Source organism: Stegostoma tigrinum, chromosome 12, assembly GCF_030684315.1.
Source record: "Stegostoma tigrinum isolate sSteTig4 chromosome 12, sSteTig4.hap1, whole genome shotgun sequence".
Lineage (NCBI taxonomy): Eukaryota > Metazoa > Chordata > Chondrichthyes > Orectolobiformes > Stegostomatidae > Stegostoma > Stegostoma tigrinum.
Window position 1 is genome coordinate 44,330,056 of NC_081365.1, and position 19,667 is coordinate 44,349,722.

Genomic DNA, 19,667 nt, shown 5'->3' on the forward strand with positions numbered 1-19,667 from the left:
GATTGAAATTGATTGGTACGTTGTTCATATCGCAGAGACGCTGCAAAGGGATCAGGGCTGGAACTACATATCTAAGGATATGTATCATTTGGAAGGGCTAGCAGATGGGCAGAGGGTCCTGTGTCACCTTGTCAGTAAGGAATGAAATTAAATTAGTAGCAAGAAGCGATGTAGAATCAGAAGGCTAAGATTCTGTGTGGGTGGAGTTGAAGAACCAGAAAAGGAGAAAAGGACCCTAATAGGAGTTATGGAAAGGCCTCCAAATAGTAGTCAGGATGTGGGGAAAGAAAGAAATCAGGAGATAGAAAAGGCACGTAAGAAAAGGTACTGTTAAAATCATCATGGGGAACTTCAACATGCAGGTGGATTGGAAAATCAGGTTGGTAGCAGAACTCAAGAAAAGGAATTTGTGGAATATCTACAAGTTTTTTTTGGAGCATCTTGTGGTAGAGCTGACTAGAGAACACGCAATTCTGTGTTTAGTGATATGTAATGAGGCAGATTTGATTAGAGAGCTGAAGATGAAGAAACTCCTAGGGGACACTGACAATAACATGATAGAATTAACCCTGCAGTTTGAGAGTGGGGCGGGGGGGGGGAAGATTGAATTGGGTTTAATATTATTTCATTTAAATCAAGGTAACTACAAAAATATGAGGGCTGAGCTGTCCAGAGTTGATTGGAAGGGGATCGTAGCAGGAAAGATGGTGGAGCAGCATCTCCACCAGGAGTTTCTGGGGGTAATTTGGGAGGCACAGCAGAAGTTTATCCCAAGGAAGAAGAAACATGATCAGTTGAGGATGAGGCAACCATGGCTGACAGAGGAAGTCAGGGACAGAATAAAAGCAACAACAAAAGCAGACAATGTATTGAAGATTAGTGGAAAGCCAGATTGGAAAGCCTTTAAAAACCAGCAGAGAATAAGTTTCTTTAAAAAAGAAACCAATAACGGGGAGAAGGTGAAATATAAGATTAAGCTTGCTAGTAATATAAAAGAAGACTGCAAGAGATTTTTAAGATGTTGTAAAAGGTAATGAAGATGAGTAGAAATTGCATTGTTGGAACATGAGGCTGTAGAAGTAATAATAGAGGAAAAAAAAGAAATAGCGGATGAACTGAACAAGTACTTTGCATCAGTTTTCAGAGTGGAAGGTACCATCTAAACGCTGAAACTTCAAGAGTCAGGGGACAGAGGTGCCAAGTAAGTTGCAAGGTCAGCAGATGGATAAATTGCCCCAGGATTCTGAAGGAGATAGCTGAGGAGATTGTAGAAGCATTGGTGGTGATCTCCAGGAATCACTGGAGTCAGGAAAAGTCTCTCAGGACTGGAAAATCTGTAACGTAATACCCCTGTTTAAGAAGGGAGGGAGGCAGAAGGCAGGAAACTGTAGGCTGGTTAACCTGACTTCAGTCATTGGGAATGTGAGCCCATTCCACAGGATGAGATTGCAGAGCACTTGGAAGTGGATGGTAAAACAGGGCTGAGTCAGGATGGCTTCGTCAACTGGAGGCCATGCCTGACAAATCTATTAGAATTCTCTGAGGAGGTAAGAAGCAAATTAGACAAAGGAGATCTAGTGGACATGATCTAACTGGATTTCCAGGAGGCTGTTAAATAAGATAAAATCCCAAGGTGTTAGGGGCAAAGTACTGGCATGGATAGAGGATTGGCTGACTGGCAGAAGGCAAAGAGTGGGGATAAGGGGATTTTTTTTTCCAAGGTAACAGCCAATGACTAGTGGAGTTCCATAGGGGTCAGTGTTGGGACCATAAGTATTCACATTAATGATCTAGTCAATCCGAGGGCAAGTTTGCAAATGACAAGGACAGATGGAGTGTCAGGTCATGATGAGCAAGTGTGGAGGCTGCAGAAGGACTTGGACAAGCTAGGACAGTGGGCAAAGAAGTGCCAGATAGAATACTGTTTGGGAAAGTGAGAGGTTATGCATTTGGGAAGGAAGAATACAGGCAAAAGTTACAATAGACAATAGGTGCTGGAGTAGGCCATTCGGCCCTTCGGGCCAGCACCACCATTCATTATGATCATGGCCGATCGTCCACAATCAGTAACCTGTTCCTGCCTTATCCCCATAACCCTTGATTCCACTATCTTTAAGAGCTCTATGAATACTTTCAAGAAAGAGATAGAGAGACTTGGCCTCCACTGTCTTCTGGGGAAGAGCATTCCATATATCCACCATTCTCTGGGTGAAGAAGTTTTTCCTCAACTCTGTTCTAAATGGCCTACCCCTTATTTTTAAACTGTGTCCTCTGGTTCTGGACTCACCCATCAGCGGAAACATGCTTCCTGCCTCCAGAGTGTCCAATCCCTTAATAATCTTATACGCCTCAATCAGATCCCCTTTTATCCTTCTAAACTCAAGTGTATACAAGCCCAATCGCTCCAATCTTTCAACATATGATAGTCCCGCCATTCCGGGAATTGACCTCGTGAACCTGCTAAACGTGGAATGGCTTTGGAAATCTGAAGCACAGAGGGATTTGGGAGTCCTAGTTCAGAACGCTCTTTAGATTAACATGCAGATTCAGTTGATGTTTAGGAATACAAATTGAATGTTGGCAATTATTTCAAGAGGGCTAGATGTACTGCTGAGACTGCATAAGGCTCCAGTCAGACCACATTTGGTATGTTGTGAGCAGTGTTGGGCCCTGTGTCTAAGGAAGATATGCTGACATTGGAGAAGATTTACAGGAATGAACCGGGGGATGAAGGGCTTGTCATATGAGGAGCAGTTGAGGGCTCTGGGTCTGTACATGATGGAGTTTAGAAGGATGAGGGGCTATCTGTATTGAAACTTAGGGAATACAGTAGGGCCAGATAGAGTGGACATGGAGATGATCTTTCCTTTAGTAGGAGAGACTAGTACCCAATGCCACAGCCTCAGAGTAACGCGATGATCTTTTTGAACTGAGATGGTTAGCAATTTCTTCATTTGTCGTGTTGTTAATCTGTGGCACTCGTTGCTGCAGAGGGTCATCAAGGCCAAGGCATTGAGTGCGTTTAAGACAGATAGGCTTTTAATAATTAAGGGGATCAAGAGTGATGAGAAGGCAGGAGAGTAAGGTTGAGAAATATATCAGCCATGGTCAAATGGCAGACCAGACTCGATGGGTTGAACAGCTACTTCTGCTCCTATATCTTCTGATATTATGATTCAACAACTAAGGTCCCATGTTAACAATCTAGGACTTTAACTGAGTAAACTTGATTCCCGTGTCTGTGCCAGAGCCTTCCTTTTAAACTTAATACCTGTGAGTTTTGTGTATTTCATGTTGCACTGTCATTTATTAATTTTTCTCACAGTTCATGAGTAATAAAATTCTTTGTTTCACTTAAGAAAACCTGGGTAATTCTAGCAAACTGTTTTTATTGAAATGTTGAGACAATGAAAAATATTTACTGCAACTGAGTGGAGATTAAAAAGCAAGGAGCCATAATACTGGCCAACTATACCAAAACTTGGCAGGATCTGGGGAATGTAGATTGGGAGAAACTGTTTGAAGGTAAATCCACTTTTGATATGTGGGAAGCTTTTAAAGAGAAGTTAATTAATGTGAAGGAGAGATGTTCCTGTGAACATGAGGGATAGAAATGGCAAGATTAGGGAACCATGGATGACAGGTGAAATTGTGATACTAGCGAAGAGGAAAAAGGAAGCATACATAAGGTCTAGGCGACTGAAGACAGACTAAGCTTTGAAGAATGTGGAGAATGTAGGGTGAATCTGAAATGCGGAATTAGAGGGCGAAAAAGGGACATGAGATATCTTTTGCAAGCATGGTTAAGGAAAATCCCAGAGCCTTTTATTCATATATAAAGAACAAGAAGGTACATCAGGTGTAGATAACTGGGAAAGAGTGAATCATAGAATCCCTATAGTGTGGAACAGGCCATTCGCCCAACAAGTCCACACCTCCGAAGAGCATCCCACCCAGACCAACTCTCCTATCCCTGCATTTCCCATGTCTAACCCACCTAATCTAAACACCCCTGGGCACTATGGGCAATTCAGCATGGCCAATCCACCTAACCTGCACATCTTTGGACTGTGGGAAGAAACCAGAGCACCTAGAAGAAACCCACACAGACGCGGGGAGAATGTGCAAACTTTGGGCTTTCGAAGGTAAGAACCTTGGAAGCTTTGCTGTGTGGACTTGGGGAAGGGAGGAGTATGGTTGAGGGAAATGTTCATCCTGGAGTTCAGTTACTAGTTGTGTACTGCAAGGATCCGCTTTGGGGCCACTGTTGTTTGTCATTTTTATAACTAGAGAAAGGATTGGCCCACTTAAGGACAAATAAGGAAAGTTATGCATTGAGTCAGAGAAAATGGGTGACATTCTTAACGAGTACTTTACATCGTTATTCAACAAGGAGAGGGACGTGATGGATGTTACGGTTAGGGATAGATGTTTGATTACTCTAGGTCAAGTCAGCATAAGGAGGGAGGAAGTGTTAGGTATCCTAAAAAGTATTAAGGGGGACAAGTCCCCAGGTCCGGTTGTGATCTATCCCAGGTTATTGAGGGAGGCGAGAGAGGATAGCCGGGGCCTTAACAGATATCTTCGCAGCATCCTTAAACACGGGTGAGGTCCTGGAGGACTGGAGAATTGCTAACGTTGTCCCCTTGTTTAAGAAGAGTAGCAGGGATAATCCAGGTAATTATCAACCAGTGAGCCTGACGTCAGTGCTAGGGAAGTTACTGGAGAAGATACTGAGGGATAGGATCTATTCCCACTTGGAAGAAAATGGGCTTGACAGTGATAGACAACATGGTTTTGTGCAGGGAAGGTCATGTCTTACCAACTTAATAGAATTATTTGAGGACGTGACAAAGTTGATTTGATGAAGGAAAGGCTGTAGATGTCATATACATGGACTTAAGTAAGGCGTTTGATAAGGTTCCCCATGGCAGGCTGATGGAGAAAGTGAAGTTGCATGGAGTCCAGGGTGTGCTAGCTAAATGGATAAAAAACTGGCTAGGCAACAGGAGACAGTAATAGTGGAAAGGGTTTCTCAAATTGGAGACCTGTGACCAGGGGTGTTCCACAGGGATCTGTGCTGGGACCACTGTTGTTTGTGATATATGTAAATGATCTGGAGGAAGGTACAGATGGTCTGATTAGTAAGTTTGTAGATGACACAAAGATTGGTGGAGTAGCTGATAGTGAAGGGGACTGACAGAGATTTCAGCAGAATATAGATTAGAGAGTTGGGCAGATAAACGGCAGATGGAGTTCAGTCTGGGTGAATGCGAGGTGATGCATTTTGGAAGATCCAATTCAAGAGTGAACTATACAGTAAATGGAAAAGTCCTGAGGAAAATTGATGTATAGAGATATTTGGCTGTTCAGATCCATTGTTCCCGGAAGGTGACAACGCAGGTCAATAGAGTGGTCAAGAAGGCATACGGTATGCTTTCCTTCATCAGACGGGGTATTGAGTACACGAATTAGCAGATCATGTTATAGTTGTGTAAGACTTTGGTTCGGCTGCATTTAGAGTACTGCGTACAGTTCTGGTCGCCACACTACCAAAAGGATGTGGATGCTTTGGAGAGGGTGCAGAGGAGGTTCATCAGGATGTTGCCTGGCATGGAGGGTGCTAACTATGAGAAGAGGTTGAGTAGATTAGGCTTATTTTCATTAGAAAGACGGACATTGAGGGAGGACCTGATTGAGGTCTACAAAATTATGAGGAGTGTAGACAAGGTGGATATCAAGAAGCTTTTTCCCCAGAGTGGGGGACTCGATTACTAGGGGTCATGAGTTCAAAGTGAGAGGAGAAAAGCTTATGGGAGATATGCGTGGAAAATTCTTTACGCAGAGGGTGGTGGGTGCCTGGAACGCGTTGTCGGCGGAGGTGGTAGACGCATCCTCTTTTTCTTGAAAATGATCACTTGTGGTTCACAGAGAAATGCTGTCAGAATTCTTGTGTGTTTGGGATGCTATTAGAACAAAACTACTTGGCAACTTTCAGTTTAAGGCCAATTTAAATAAATCGATTGCAATATTTAACATTTTGCCTTTGTAATTTTAGGTTCCCAAATAGTACCAACCAACATGCCCCCTCCTCGTACACTACCTCAGCGTTCATGGGCTGCATCAATCCCCACCATCTTGACTCATAATGCCTTGCACATTCTACTTTGTCCATCACCAACTCCGGGTCTTGTCCCAGGATTGGCTGGTAGTTATCTATGCTCCCCACTAGAGCGATTCTTGGGATCTGTTATGATGCGACGGCATCTGCAAAGGATCATACAACAGGAACCGGTAGGAAGATATATATATATATTCCCCATTAAAAACAACAAATGCTGTAATAATATGCCAAACTCTTCAGCTTTTTGTTTTGGGGAATGGGGATGGCAAACATAAATAATGGTTTGTTTTCTGTTTCAAATTACCACATTTTGGATTATTTTGTTTTCATCACTTTTGAAATGATCTTATCCGTAAGTTTGAAAAATTGTTACATTGTGTTCATGAGAGTTTTTTAGAAACTAATTTAACTGTTTTCATAAAACTAGTTACAAAGTTTAATTGTAACAATTCTAATCATCTCATTGGATACAGTCTCCAGAGAATGTAGTTAAGATTTCTTGATCAGATAATTTAAAACTGGCTTTTAATTATAAATTCTGTCTGATTTTTAGTTGCAGCTTATAAATTCCAATGAACCTGGTGTGATCATGTTTAAGACTGAAGCGTTGAAGTGTCGAGTAGCACTGAATCCACAGACATATCAAACTTTACAGTTCAAAGTAACACCTGAAACACCAGACCCATGGACACAAGAAGAACTACAGGTTTTAGAAAAGTTCTTTGAAACAAGAGTAAGTATGATAGTGACGCAATTCAAATTGTAAAATTATTTATTGTGCAAACAAATGTCTTATTACAGAAGAACTTTCCAAGTTGTATGCCTCCTATTATTCTATAATGCACAGCCATGCAAAATGAAGCTGCCATAGTTTTAGCAGACCATTATTAGGCTTAATCTGAGGGTCACCACTTCTGAGGCAAGGGGTGGTGTTCAGGAGGAGAGTCCTTCATGGTAACCTCAGCCATTGTGGGAATTGAACCACGCTGTTGACATTGCTCTGCATCCCGAACCAGTTGTCTAGCTAACTTAGCTAATTAGTCATCTACAAGGCCAAGCATTACGATAACAGTAATAATTAGCTGTCAAATTTTAACTTCCGTTATTTGATTGACATACCTAATATCTTTCATGGACTAAAGTTGCTTTTAAAAGGGAAGAAACACACAACTAAAATGCAAGGGTCACCTGGCAACAGATTGAAACTTCATGAGACCTGCATGTAATTTTTCAACAAAAACATCAAAGTTAAGCAACAGAGTCAGTGTCAAAACATTTGCATCAGTTGTTTTATTTCACACTTGTATGGTATTTCCCATCAAAATCCATCATCCCAAATAGTTAGTGTTCTCATGCCTGTACCTTGGAAAGGCTAATTAAATTTGACATAATAGAGATGAAAGGTTTACTTGCCAGTCAGCTTCAAAGGAAAGTGGAGCTAAACTAAATTTCAGTTGCTTTTGCAAAGCAGAGAAGGGAGAAGGAGAAATGGATTTGTTTGCTAAAACTGGATGCCTCACTCACTCTTACAGCAGGTTATGATAATATTCTCACCCTTGCTTTTTAGGAAAATTATGACGGTTTAAAAGAAGAGGTCATGCATGAAGTTTTCATTTCCCATCAAAATCCATCATCCAAATAGTTATTGTGTTCTCATGCCTGCACCTTGAAAAGGCTAATTAAATAATTTATGCATTTTAAATTGGTGATGGTTAAAACCATTTTCCATAAATATTGAGCCAGATAGTTGAAACAAATCACAGTAAATATGGAAACTATTTCTATCACTTAGCATGGCTACATTTATTATTGTTATAAAGCTCTAGTGCTCTATGATTAATAGCTTTTCTTTTGGTTTGGTTAAGGTTGCTGGACCCCCATTTAAAGCCAATACACTAAATGCCTTTGCTAAGCTATTGGGAGCGCCAACACACATTCTCAGGGATTGTGTGCGCATCATGAAACTGGAACTAGTAAGTGACACTATAATACTGCCTGTAACATTGAAGTGGAGGGGATGGGAGAGTCGCAGAAGACATGTGGAGGTGGGTAATAGTGAGAGTCAATTATTGAGGATTACAGCTTCAAAATTGGAGGTGAGAGTGAGGCTGAGCAGAGGAGTAGTTATTGTGGCAATATGACTAAGCAATTCAGGTTTTGGTGGTGCAGTTTTAAGTAAAATGACGGACAGTGATTCTGGGAATAAATTCAGAACAAGGACATTCCTGACTCCTGTCTCATGTTCAAGACCGAGCACAGGGACCATTTACTCATTGGCATAAAAGTTCTGATAGGTTGACCAAGTGTTTAATTTTCTTTCTGATTTTTTTGATGAAATATTTGATCTGTATATTTGAATAGTGCAACATATGAAGTAGCTCAATCTAATTATGATTAATAGTCTCCTCAAAGCATTTTAACCCTTTTGGATTTCCATTAAATCATGTTTTGGTTCCACAAAAAACAGCACTGCTGGCTTAAGTATTATGTTGTTAATCACAGTGCATCTTTAAGATATGAGATGCTGCTATTATCAACATTGCCCATCATCCAGTTTAACTTAATTGGGACTCACTTATCTACTTCTAATTAAATTATCATGCCAATTTTGCTATAGAAAAGTTTGACTGCATAAAATTATCTTGACAAAGTATTGCTTTGTATAACTTCCATGAAAATACTTTTTGCTGATCTATTAAAATCATGCTGGAAAGTACCAAAATGCCAAAACCAAAAGAACTGCAGATGCGGTAACTCACGAACAAAAACAAAGTTGCTGGAAAAGCTCAGCAGGTCTGGCAGCATCTTTGGAGGAGAAAACAGAGTTAACGTTTTGGGTCCGGTGACTCTTCCTCAGAATTGATGGTGGCTGGGAAAACGTCAGTTTATATGCGGAAAATAGCGAGGTAGGTGGGGTAGGGAGTAAACGATAGGTTAGAGCCCAAAGAGAGAGAAAGACAGTTGGACACACAAAGGAGTTGCTAAAGCTTCCAGTTTAGCAGCTCCAGCCACCACCTCTTTACCATGGATGTGCAATCCCTTAACACATCCATTCCCCAACAGGAGAGTTTCAGGGCTGACTGCTTCTTCCTAGAGCAAGGGCCTGAACCATCCCCACCCACCACTCCTCCGCTTGGCTGAGCTTATTCTCACCTTCAACAACTTCTCTTTCAACTCCCCTCGTTTTCTTCAAGTAAGAGGGTTTGCTGTGGGTACCCCTCTGGGCCCTAGTTATGCCTGTCTCTTTGTGGGGTATGTGGAACATTCCTTGTTCCAGTCCGATTCTGGCCTTCACCCACAACTCTTTCTCCAACACATCGATGATATCAGGTGCGGCTTCTGTCTCTCGTCTAGAATTGGAAAACTTCATCAATTTCGCCTCCAATTTCCACCCTGCCCTCACTTTCATCTGGTCTACCTCTGACTCCTTCCTTCCCTTCCTCGACAATGCTGTTTCCATTTCTGGGGATAGACTGGCCACTAATATCCATTACAAACTGATCCCACAGCTACCTGGGCTGTACATCCTCGCACCCCACTTCTTGTAAAGACTCCATCCCTTTCTCTCAGTTCCGCCGTCTCGGTCGCATATGTTCAGATGAGGCCAGCTTCGACAAGGGAGCCCCTGAAATGTCCATGTTCTTCCTCAGCTGAGGATTCCCCAGCTCCATTGTTGACAGGGCCCTCAACCAGGTCCGACCCATCTCCTGCACTTCTGCCCTCACCCTTTCGCTTCCCTCCTGCAAAAGCGATAGGGTTCCCCTTATCCTCACCTACCATCCCACCAGCATCCACATCTAGAAGATCATCCGACGCCACCTCCAGCAAGATGCCACCACCAGCCCCCTATTCCCCTCCCTTCCCTTGTCCGTCTTCCACAGGGACCTTTCCTTCCGGGCGACCCTAGTCCACACTTCGTTCACCCCCAACACCTCCCCACAGCCCTATGGCACCTTCCCCTGCAACTGGCGAAGGTGCAATATCTGTCCATTTCCCTCCTCCCTCCTCCCCAGTATCCAAGGGCCCAAACCTACCTTCCAGGTGAAGCAACACTTCACCTGCACTTGCCAGAATCTAGTCTACTGCATTCGCTGCTCACAATGTGGTCTCCTCTACACTGGGGAAACTAAGTGTAGATTTGGTAACAGCTTCGCAGAACATCTACATTCTTCTGGCAAAAAAGACTCTGAATTACCTGTTGCCTGCCACTTCAATGCACCACCCTGCTCCCTGGCCAACATCTCTGTCTCCGGCTTGCTACAGTGTTCCAGTGAAGCCCAGCACAAGCTGGAGGAGCAACAACTCATTTCCCGCTTGGGGACCCGACAGTCCTCCAGACTCATTATTGAGTTCAATAATTTTAGGGCCTAAACTCTCCCATGTCCCAGCCTCCCACTCCACACACCAGGCCTTGTTACCACATAGCCTGCCACTACACAACCCCCTGCCCGTTGTTAGTCACTAACAGTCCCCATTAACAACTATTCACCCTCCCAGCCTGATTGTTAGCAACTCCTTTGTCTGTCCAACTGTCTTTCTCTCTCTTTGGGCTCTATACTATCGTTTACTCCCTACCCCACCCACCTCGCTATTTTCTGCATATAAACTGACGTTTTCCCAGCCACCATCAGTTCTGAGGAAGGGTCACTGAATCCGAAACGTTAACTCTGTTTTCTCCTCCACAGATGCTGCCAGACCTGTTGAGCTTTTCCAGAAACTTTGTTTTTTTTAAAAGCACTTTCACCTTGGTTTAACATTTCTATAAATCATGCTTTGTTTTGTTGTGAACAGTTTCCAGATCAAGCCACTCAGCTAAGGTGGAACGTGCAGTTCTGTTTGACAATCCCACCCAGTGCTCCTCCAATAGCTCCTCCGGGAACACCTGCAGTGGTGCTGAAATCCAAGATGCTGTTCTTTGTAAGTAGTACACTCCTTTTTGTTGGCATGTACTGAGTCGAAGATCATGAAATTGTAACTTATTAAACGTAATGGACTATTGGGACTGGAGGTGAATGCGTGCAGGTCCATGTCCACGTAATGGTCATTCAAGGACGTTGCTACCAACAATAGAGTGAACCAAAGTTCTTCATAAGTGATGGATACTAGATAAAAGTGTGGAGTTGGATGAACACAGCAGGCCAAGCAGCATCTTTAGGAGCACAAAAGCTGACGTTTCGGGCCTAGACCCTCCTTCAGAAAAGGGTCTAGGCCTGAAACGTCAGCTTTTGTGCTCCTAAGATGTTGCTTGGCCTACTGTGTTCATCCTGCTTCACACTTTATCTTGGATTCTCCAGCATCTGCAGTTCCCATTATCTCTGATACAATCAAGTGATAGATACTGTTGCATATCAAGCTTAACATATCCTGTTTCTAGAAGTGTTCTATTGTTCATTTCCTCTATCATTGTTGATTCGTCTACCTGTTGCACCTGGCCTTTCAACTGATGTAATGTGTCAACTCCATGCTCTTTGGCACACTCGTAGTGTCTGATGCTAATGTTTCTGATAAATTTAGTAATTAATTTTGCATTGCTTCAAGTGAATCTTCAGTGTGTCCGTGTAATGCCTTTGTTTTTTGCATTATTTTGTCTTATCTTACACTGGGTCTCCACAAAATCTATTTGCTTTGGTAAACTTGCACCATTCATGCTAGCCAATCTAGTCCAGCTTGATCACTGAATTTCATAGATTTTGCAATGATGCCATCAGCAAATTCAGGTACTTCATAGTTAGTAATGTTGACCTGCCATCTAAAAAGAAACATGTTGTAATTGTATCTTTGCTGAAATATTTTTCGCTGTTGAATGTTAAGTGTACACTTTTTACTAACTATCCATGTTTCATATCAGAAATGAGATTTGTATGGACAACTCCATTCTAATACTTCAGTTTAGTGGCAATTTTGTTGCTATGTGCTGATGTCAAAGACAACATGAACAAAAGAAAGTATAGCACAGAAAGAGGCCATGCGACCCTACTTATGCCTGTCAGCATTTCTACTCCCCTATCAAAAGTGGTGTCTGTTCTCTGTATGCAAGTCATGAATTCCTTTACAGTCCTTGCAGAAAACTAGTAATACACTTCCAATATATGAACACCTTTCTCACATGCTATATTCAGTTGTACCAGTGGTAATTGCTGATCTTAACATGTAACTTTTTAAGTTGACTGCATTTTTTTTTGTCTCTGGCTAATGGTAAGCACAACTCTCAGCAAGAAATGCAAGAGTATTCACTAACAGTCCACTTTGAAATGTGCCACAATTGTGCAGTCAGTGTGCAAAATTCATCTAATTTTTATTTGTTTGAGGACTGTCATTGATATTCGGTGTTGTTAGATTTGACATTATTGTATTGTGCGTATTTATGTCCAAAATCTAACTTGGAGATCCCTGGCTGTATCATCTAGTGTAGCTGCAAAAGAATGATTAAAACAAGGCACATGATCTGTCTGTATTTCATGCCATGCTACACTGGAAGCAGTTCAAAAGTGAAATCATGAACACAATACAGATGCTATTATTGAAATAAATGGAAGAAAATTATGCTTAAATTGGTTTTTGAAATCTGTGTTTATGAAACTGAAGTTTCACACTGTCACGTCTTTTGTCTCTTCCTTTCACCCAACCACCCAACTTGTCAAAAGCTGCAACTCACTCAGCGACTAACAGTTCCACAAGAACCAATCAGCATAATTGTGCCAATTGTCTATGATATGGCAACTGGGGCAACGCAACAAGCTGATATTCCAAGGCCACAGAACACATCAGGAGCAGCTGCCTCAATGGTGAGCAACATCTTGAGGAGGTTTTCAGAGGTGCACCAGCCACCACAAGGTAAACCAAAAGAAAATCATTTTGCAGAATATTTGTTTGCCTTCATCTCATCATTTATTACAAAGTGCGCAAAATGTAAAAAGCCACAGTAAATAAACAATTTGGTAAACAATATTGGAACAGTGAAAAATGTTTCTATTTAGAAACCTAGATTTTGTACATAAGCTTAGGCATGTCACCAATGTCTATGTTGCTTCTCGCTTTTCATCTCATCCTCAACTGGCTGTTAATTTTCAATTTTGAAATGAGTTTGGACAGTTTCTAACAGACATGACCCCAAAGCACATTGGCCCAAATTTTGGGACTAATTGACTAATAAAGTTAAAATTTCTGTGGAAGATGACCGCAGCTCATATGAGAAATAGTGAATAAAATTTTTGCCAGTGTAGAGAGCCCTTTCGCACAGATTAGATGCTGTATTTGACGTTTGGACTTAATAACACTAGTTCACTGCTTTGGAGAATATCCTGTCTAAAAGCAGTAAAGTATCCTTCAAAATGCAGTAAATATTAACAAAGATATATGTTTAGTTTGAAATTTGCTCGTAAATCAAATTTACCTTACCAGAGCTTCTCTATATGGCTATCCAGTGGATAAGGGAAAGGAGAGCTCAAATTTAGGATCTCCAAATGAATTCCAGTACTGCGTTGCTTCAGATTTCTGGACCAGCCTGTTTTTGTTTGCTTGTTAAGTTTTTTTTGTATGATAAGCCTTAGTTCTCCTGCGCTGCTGCAAAACTGTACCTGACATTTTAGTGAGAAGCCACTTTTTGTTTGGTTTTGTTTTTGATTGAATTGGGAAAAAGGCTGTTTTTCAACCAAGGACTGTTATTTTTAAAAAGCAAGTTACTTAACTCTATTGTGGATCATATTTCCACTGTTGCTTGGCAAACAGTAAGGAATGGTGCAAAAGGACACAACTTGCACCAGGATGTGTATACGAAGTAAGATTCAGAGAGCAACAAATTGCTGCTGGCTTGTGTAGCAGGCGTGGTCTTTTCCTAAAGAAACTCTGTTGTTTTCTCCCATCAGTAGCTACAAGGTGTTAGTTTTAACCAGTTAGTGAGATACTTAATCATTCATGCCATTTCTGCCTTCTGTGCAGAGTGCAGTAATCTGAAGGAAAAGAACATCAAATTCTGAGGACTGATGCTACTGAACTGTTACTCCAGCATTTTATTTTATTCCACCTATAATGCCAATTTGGTTCTTTCTGTCTATGATACTGTGTGTGTATGGGGTTTTTTAGAACAGAGAGTTTATCTGCTTGAGTTGTATGTTGTGTGTTTGTAAATTTATCTGTAGTAATTGAATTTATTTATTTGTAATAGTTCTTGATAAGTACAGGAACCTGCTCTGTGTTTTCGGTTAGCCTGAGTCTATCAAACAAGTAAACTCAGGACTCTGCATATCTTGATAAAACGTTTGAATTTGTGTGACACCTCCAGGAATAACAGGCTTTGATTTCCATATGTTGCCCAATGAAGCATCACATGTTAAAGAGTACATTTCATCTTAAAACAAAAGCCTGTTTGTTGTCGGTATTTGTTCCAGAAAGGTGGTGGTGCAGTGGTAATGTTGCTAAACTAGATTTTAGTTCCAGATTTCTACGTGGAATATAAATTCCATGAACTTGCTTAATGGGATGTGAATCAGTGGCCCTACAGCATTAGCCTACACCTCTTCTGAACTAACAACTTTGAACCTTCTGTTCTAAAGGTTCAGATGGAAACAAATTACTTTAATGTGCTCACTCTCTATCATAAACTCAATGACAAGTGTCTTATCCATTAATATAAAGAGGGGTCCCCAAAAACTGGAATGCAGTCATGTCTTTTGGAACTGATGTATTTAAGTCTCTGTTTCAAATTGACTTTCTGACTTTCTTAAAATAAACCTTCACAGAACTTACCCACATTTATTTACTTCTGATTTAATATCGAAATCCCAAAAATATAGTATATATATATATATATATATATAAAAAACACCTTGCATAACACAAGTTACAGCCATGCTTTGAAAATACTTTTGAGTCGGCACGGTGGCACAGTCGTTAGCACTGCTGCCTCACAGCACCAGGGACCAGGGGTTCAATTCCACCCTCGGGCGACTGTCTGCGTGGGTTTCCTTCAGGTGCTCTGGTTTCCTCCCACAAATCAAAGATGTGCAGGCTAGGTGGGTTGGCCATTGCTAAATTGCCCATAGTATTCAGGGATGTGTAGATTAGGTGGGTAATAGGAGGTGGGTCTGGGTGGAATGCTCTAAGCATCCGTGTGGACTTGATGGGCCAAAAGGCCTGTTTCCACACCGTAAGGATTCTGTGATTCTAAAATGCTGAACAGTGACCATCTGTACAAAACATACCTAATTATCTCTGTAATGTTCAAACGGCATAGCCATAGGGTTGCATAGCATGAAAATAGCCTAACGCGTCTAACCAGATATCCTAAATTAATCTAATCCCATTTACCAATATTTTCCCATATCCCTCTAAACCCTTCCTATTCATATACCCATCCAGATGCCTTTTAAATGTTGTCGTTTGTACCAGCCTGTACCACTTCCTCTGAGAACTGATTCCATACTTGCACCACACTCTGCATGAAAAGGTTGCTGCTAAGGTCCCTTTTATATCTTTCCCCTCTCTTACCTTAAATCTACGTCCTCAAAGTTTTAGGCACCTCTGCCCTGGGAAAAAGGCCTTGGCTGTTCACCCTATCCGTGCCCCTCCATAATTTATACACCTCTGTAAGGTCACCTCTCAACCTCCAACACTCCAGGAAGAATAGCTCCAGCCTTCTCAGCCTCCCTATAGCTCAAACTTTCCAACCCTGGCAACACTCTCAAATCTTTTGTGAACCCTTTCAAGTTTCACAAATTCCTTCCTAATGCAGGGAGACCATAATTGAACACACTATTCCAAAAATGGCCTAACCAATGTCCTATACGACCACAATGTGACATCCCAACTCCTACATTCAATGCACTGAACAATAAAGGCATGCATATCAAACACCATCTTGACTACCCTGTCTGCTTGTGACTCCACCTTCAAGGAACTATGAAAATACACCTCAAGGTCTCTCTGCCGTTGTTGAACTCTTTTTCAACAACACTCTGGAGATTATCAGGAGCTTAATTAGAGGCCACAAAGTGCTACACAGGTAAGCTGTAGGTAATACTGTAGTGTGTAGCTCACCTTGAAGCCTGTCCATCTGCAAGAAACTAGTTAGAAGCATATTTAAAAACTCCCCACTTGCCTCTATGTGAAGCTAAAACAACACTCGAGCTTAACACCATCCAGGACAAATTAGAACCTTAACAATTTGAGCATTCACTCCCTTCACCACTGGCACACTGTGTGGTTGCACTGCAGCAGCTCACTAAAGCTCCTTCAATAGCACCGTCCAAATTCTCAAATTCTACCACTAAGCAGATTATGCATGGGAACACTACCACCTGCATATCCCCCTTCAGGCCACACACTATACTAACTTTGAAATAAGTTGCCTTTCCTTCACTGTTGCTGAGTCAAAATCCTAAACTCCATTTCTAACCGTGAATGTATCTCCACTGTGTTCACTGCTCAGGCTGAAGAAGGTGACTGTCCACCACTTTTACCAAGCGCAGTTGGGGATGGGAAGAAATGTTAGTGCAGCTAGTGTTGCCTAGATCCCATGAAAGAATAAAAAAAACTTATTGTTATCTTAATCTAGTGAACTTGGTTATTTACCTCACCATTTTAAAAAAAATACTTGTTACTTTTTCAGGTGACTGCACAATCTATGCAGCAGTGAGGGATTTGATGGCAAATCTAACACTGCCCCCTGGGGGTCGACAGTAACACTACAGACTGCCTTAGGGTGTCCTTCAAGTAGAGAAAAGGATTGATTACAACATCATTCGGTGGACAGTTTGGGATGCAAAATAAAATTAATTATCAAAGTCATGCTCCAACTTGACTTGAGAGCATGATATAATTTATTCTTCAGGGATGAACTTCTTCCATTAGAAGATACATTCATTACTTTGTTTACCTGCTGTTATATAGTGTATTTTATAAACTGCATTTCAAACAAATATAAATCCCAAAAAATTCCTGTTTGGTTGATTTAGATTTAACCATAGTATAGTATTTGAAGATTTGAGAAGATCATTAGATTATGATGATGCCAAGAAAATTTTTTAGAGAATGCAAATCTGTCAATTTTCACATGTTCTGACATAATAGCTTGAGTTTTATTAATTTTCAAACTCATTTGTTATATTGGTTGTTGTAAATTGTGAAACTTTAATGGAGCTGTATTTTATTATGACTGCTTTAAATCTTTACATAAAATTTGATTTCTTTGGTCATATTGCCTCAGAAATATTTAATAAACAAGCAAATAAAACCACCACACCATGTAACACCTTATTCAAACAACATTCATAATATGTGCAGTTAGATGCAACAGCACAATTTTGTTTGTATAATTCTGATAAATACTTCCCCCTTCATTGTCTTTTCTGAAAATGTTTCATGTGTTAAGGTAAGTATTTCTGTTTTATTTGCATTGCTACCGTGCTTTACAGCAACTTTGACAGGTACAACTCCAAAACAATTAATTTATTTTGGTGGGGTGATATTTAAAAGGCTGCTTTTCAAATTTTTTTTTTAAACTTTAATTAAAGTTGTATTTCTTTGTTCTAAACATAGCCATTGAATTTATTTTAGATTCCTCTGACATATCGTATCTTAAAGATAACTCTGAATTGCTTGATGTTCATTGTGGTGCTTTTGCTTTAAGCAACATTGTCAATTTGCACCATTCTCCCATCTCAGCGTTGTTTCTTTATTCCTGCTATTCTACACACAATCCATTTTACAGTCTTTTTTCAGTGTTTGAAAGTTGTGCTCCTTTCAATCCCTATGTCTTTTGCACTCCACCTTTCATCTTTCCTTATTTCGTTTTTTGTTTCCATCCCAAAAAACCCTTTACTTTCATCATCTCTAGTCATCAGAAGATCTTCTCTTCCTCTCAACCCAGGCTTGAGTCCCCAATCAAACTAATCTGTCATTTCTTTTGTCTCTCAGCATACGGACCTATTGTGGCAGTTTTCATTATCTTGAGCAATCTCAATGTCCTATGCTCCATTCTTGGTGTTCTCTCTCTGCTCCATCCTACTCCCCCAACACATGCTTGTTGGAGTCAGCATCACTAACCTCCTTCCCAGAGACACATGTCGTAAGGGTTAGTGAATGAACAATCAATACAATTTACAACAGTTTCCTCTAGAGCATTAAATTGCTTATCATGGACCTCGCTCCTGTTCTTATTGGGAATGATCATATTGATACACTGGCTTGGTCTTTGACAAAAACTTGATATCTATGGTTATCACTTGTCCCTATTACTGAAAGTAGCTCACCTAACAACTTTTTAGGTGATGTAAAGTATCCATATATTTTGATACCAAATTGAAATTTCTATTTCTATGGAATAAAATCTTGTAACACAGTAGATGTCAAGTATGAGATTTGAAAGAAGTGCTTTGGATTGGGGCGGTGACAATTGAAGAGAACTTTAGGACAGTGGCTGACAAAGATGGAGTAACTGGAGAATGTATTCCAGAAGACTAACCGTAGCAACAAAAGTAGGAGAATGCTTCCAAGGATAGAGGAAATTTATGAGTGACTTTGAAGTTAAGGATTTGGATAATAAAGGCAAGACAGAGAACACTACATGCTGGAAAACTGAAATTAAAACTACCTGAAACTCTCAGCAGGTCATACAGAATTTGCAAAGAGAACGGGATAGCTTTTTTCAGGTCTGAACCTTTTCTCAGAATTGGAAACTCTTAAAGATGAATTGCCTCTAAAAATAACATTTAGATTAAAAGCCATGGGTGGACGTGGCAGACAGCACTCTCTAACAAACCCACATAGGCAAAAAATACTGACATTTGAGACTTAGGAATTCAGGATGCTGTGGTAAGGCGTATAAAAGTGGAAGGATGAACAAAATGATGAGCTAGACCAAAATCATTCACTTCCTTAACTGAAAATCAAATTCCAAAAACAGAATTGGCCAGATAATTTAAGTGGAAAGTGGCAAGGAGCTTGGGACCGAAGTGTAGAAAGTCCTTGACTGGAAGAAGAAATTTTCAGACACAAGCTTCTGTGTTCCACCTAAATTGAAACTTGACTAAAAGGGGACCATAGAGGTGAGGGTAAAGACAGCAGCATTTTGAACGAGCTGTTGTTTGTAATGGGGGAAGATTGTCAGCAAGAGCAGAATTTTGTCATCATGAAGCATATGTAGAGTACTTTTTCGGGCATTGAGTATATTGTCCCAGATGTTATGGCAGTACTTTTGTAGATGACACTTGGCATTCACTATGGTCACTCCTTTTGAAATTGACAACAGTGTCTGGGATCTACGCATGTATAATTCAGTGCCGAAATATGCCCCTGCCCCTCTCCGCCCTGCCAACCCTTGCCCCAGCTGGTTGCGATCGCAAGTTTTGCACCAGTGGTCTCAGTATTTTTAATCTTGAAAAATTACACCTTGTTATGAACTGTCACTGGATTTTTAATGGCGTACCTATTCCATAATTACTGCTAAACTGCATAATTTTCCCTGAGAAATGATTATATTTGTATTATGTCAAATTTGTAATAATAAAAATTTCAATTTGCTAATTTTAAAATTTCATTTATGATC

The 19,667-nt window shown here is 40.7% G+C and overlaps 1 protein-coding gene across 1 annotated transcript in view; it reads left to right on the plus strand.

Annotated features, from left to right (window-relative positions):
• Positions 1-17,316, plus strand: part of med14 (mediator complex subunit 14) — a 108,615-nt gene extending 91,299 nt beyond the window's left edge. Inside the window, exons 26-31 of the mRNA XM_048540547.2 lie at positions 6,059-6,294; positions 6,678-6,857; positions 7,990-8,097; positions 10,916-11,041; positions 12,769-12,958; positions 16,731-17,316. Of these exons, the coding sequence (XP_048396504.1) occupies positions 6,059-6,294; positions 6,678-6,857; positions 7,990-8,097; positions 10,916-11,041; positions 12,769-12,958; positions 16,731-16,804 (914 nt within the window). The 3' untranslated portion in view covers positions 16,805-17,316. The remainder of the gene's footprint in view (positions 1-6,058; positions 6,295-6,677; positions 6,858-7,989; positions 8,098-10,915; positions 11,042-12,768; positions 12,959-16,730) is intronic.
• Positions 17,317-19,667: the final 2,351 nt, after the last annotated feature.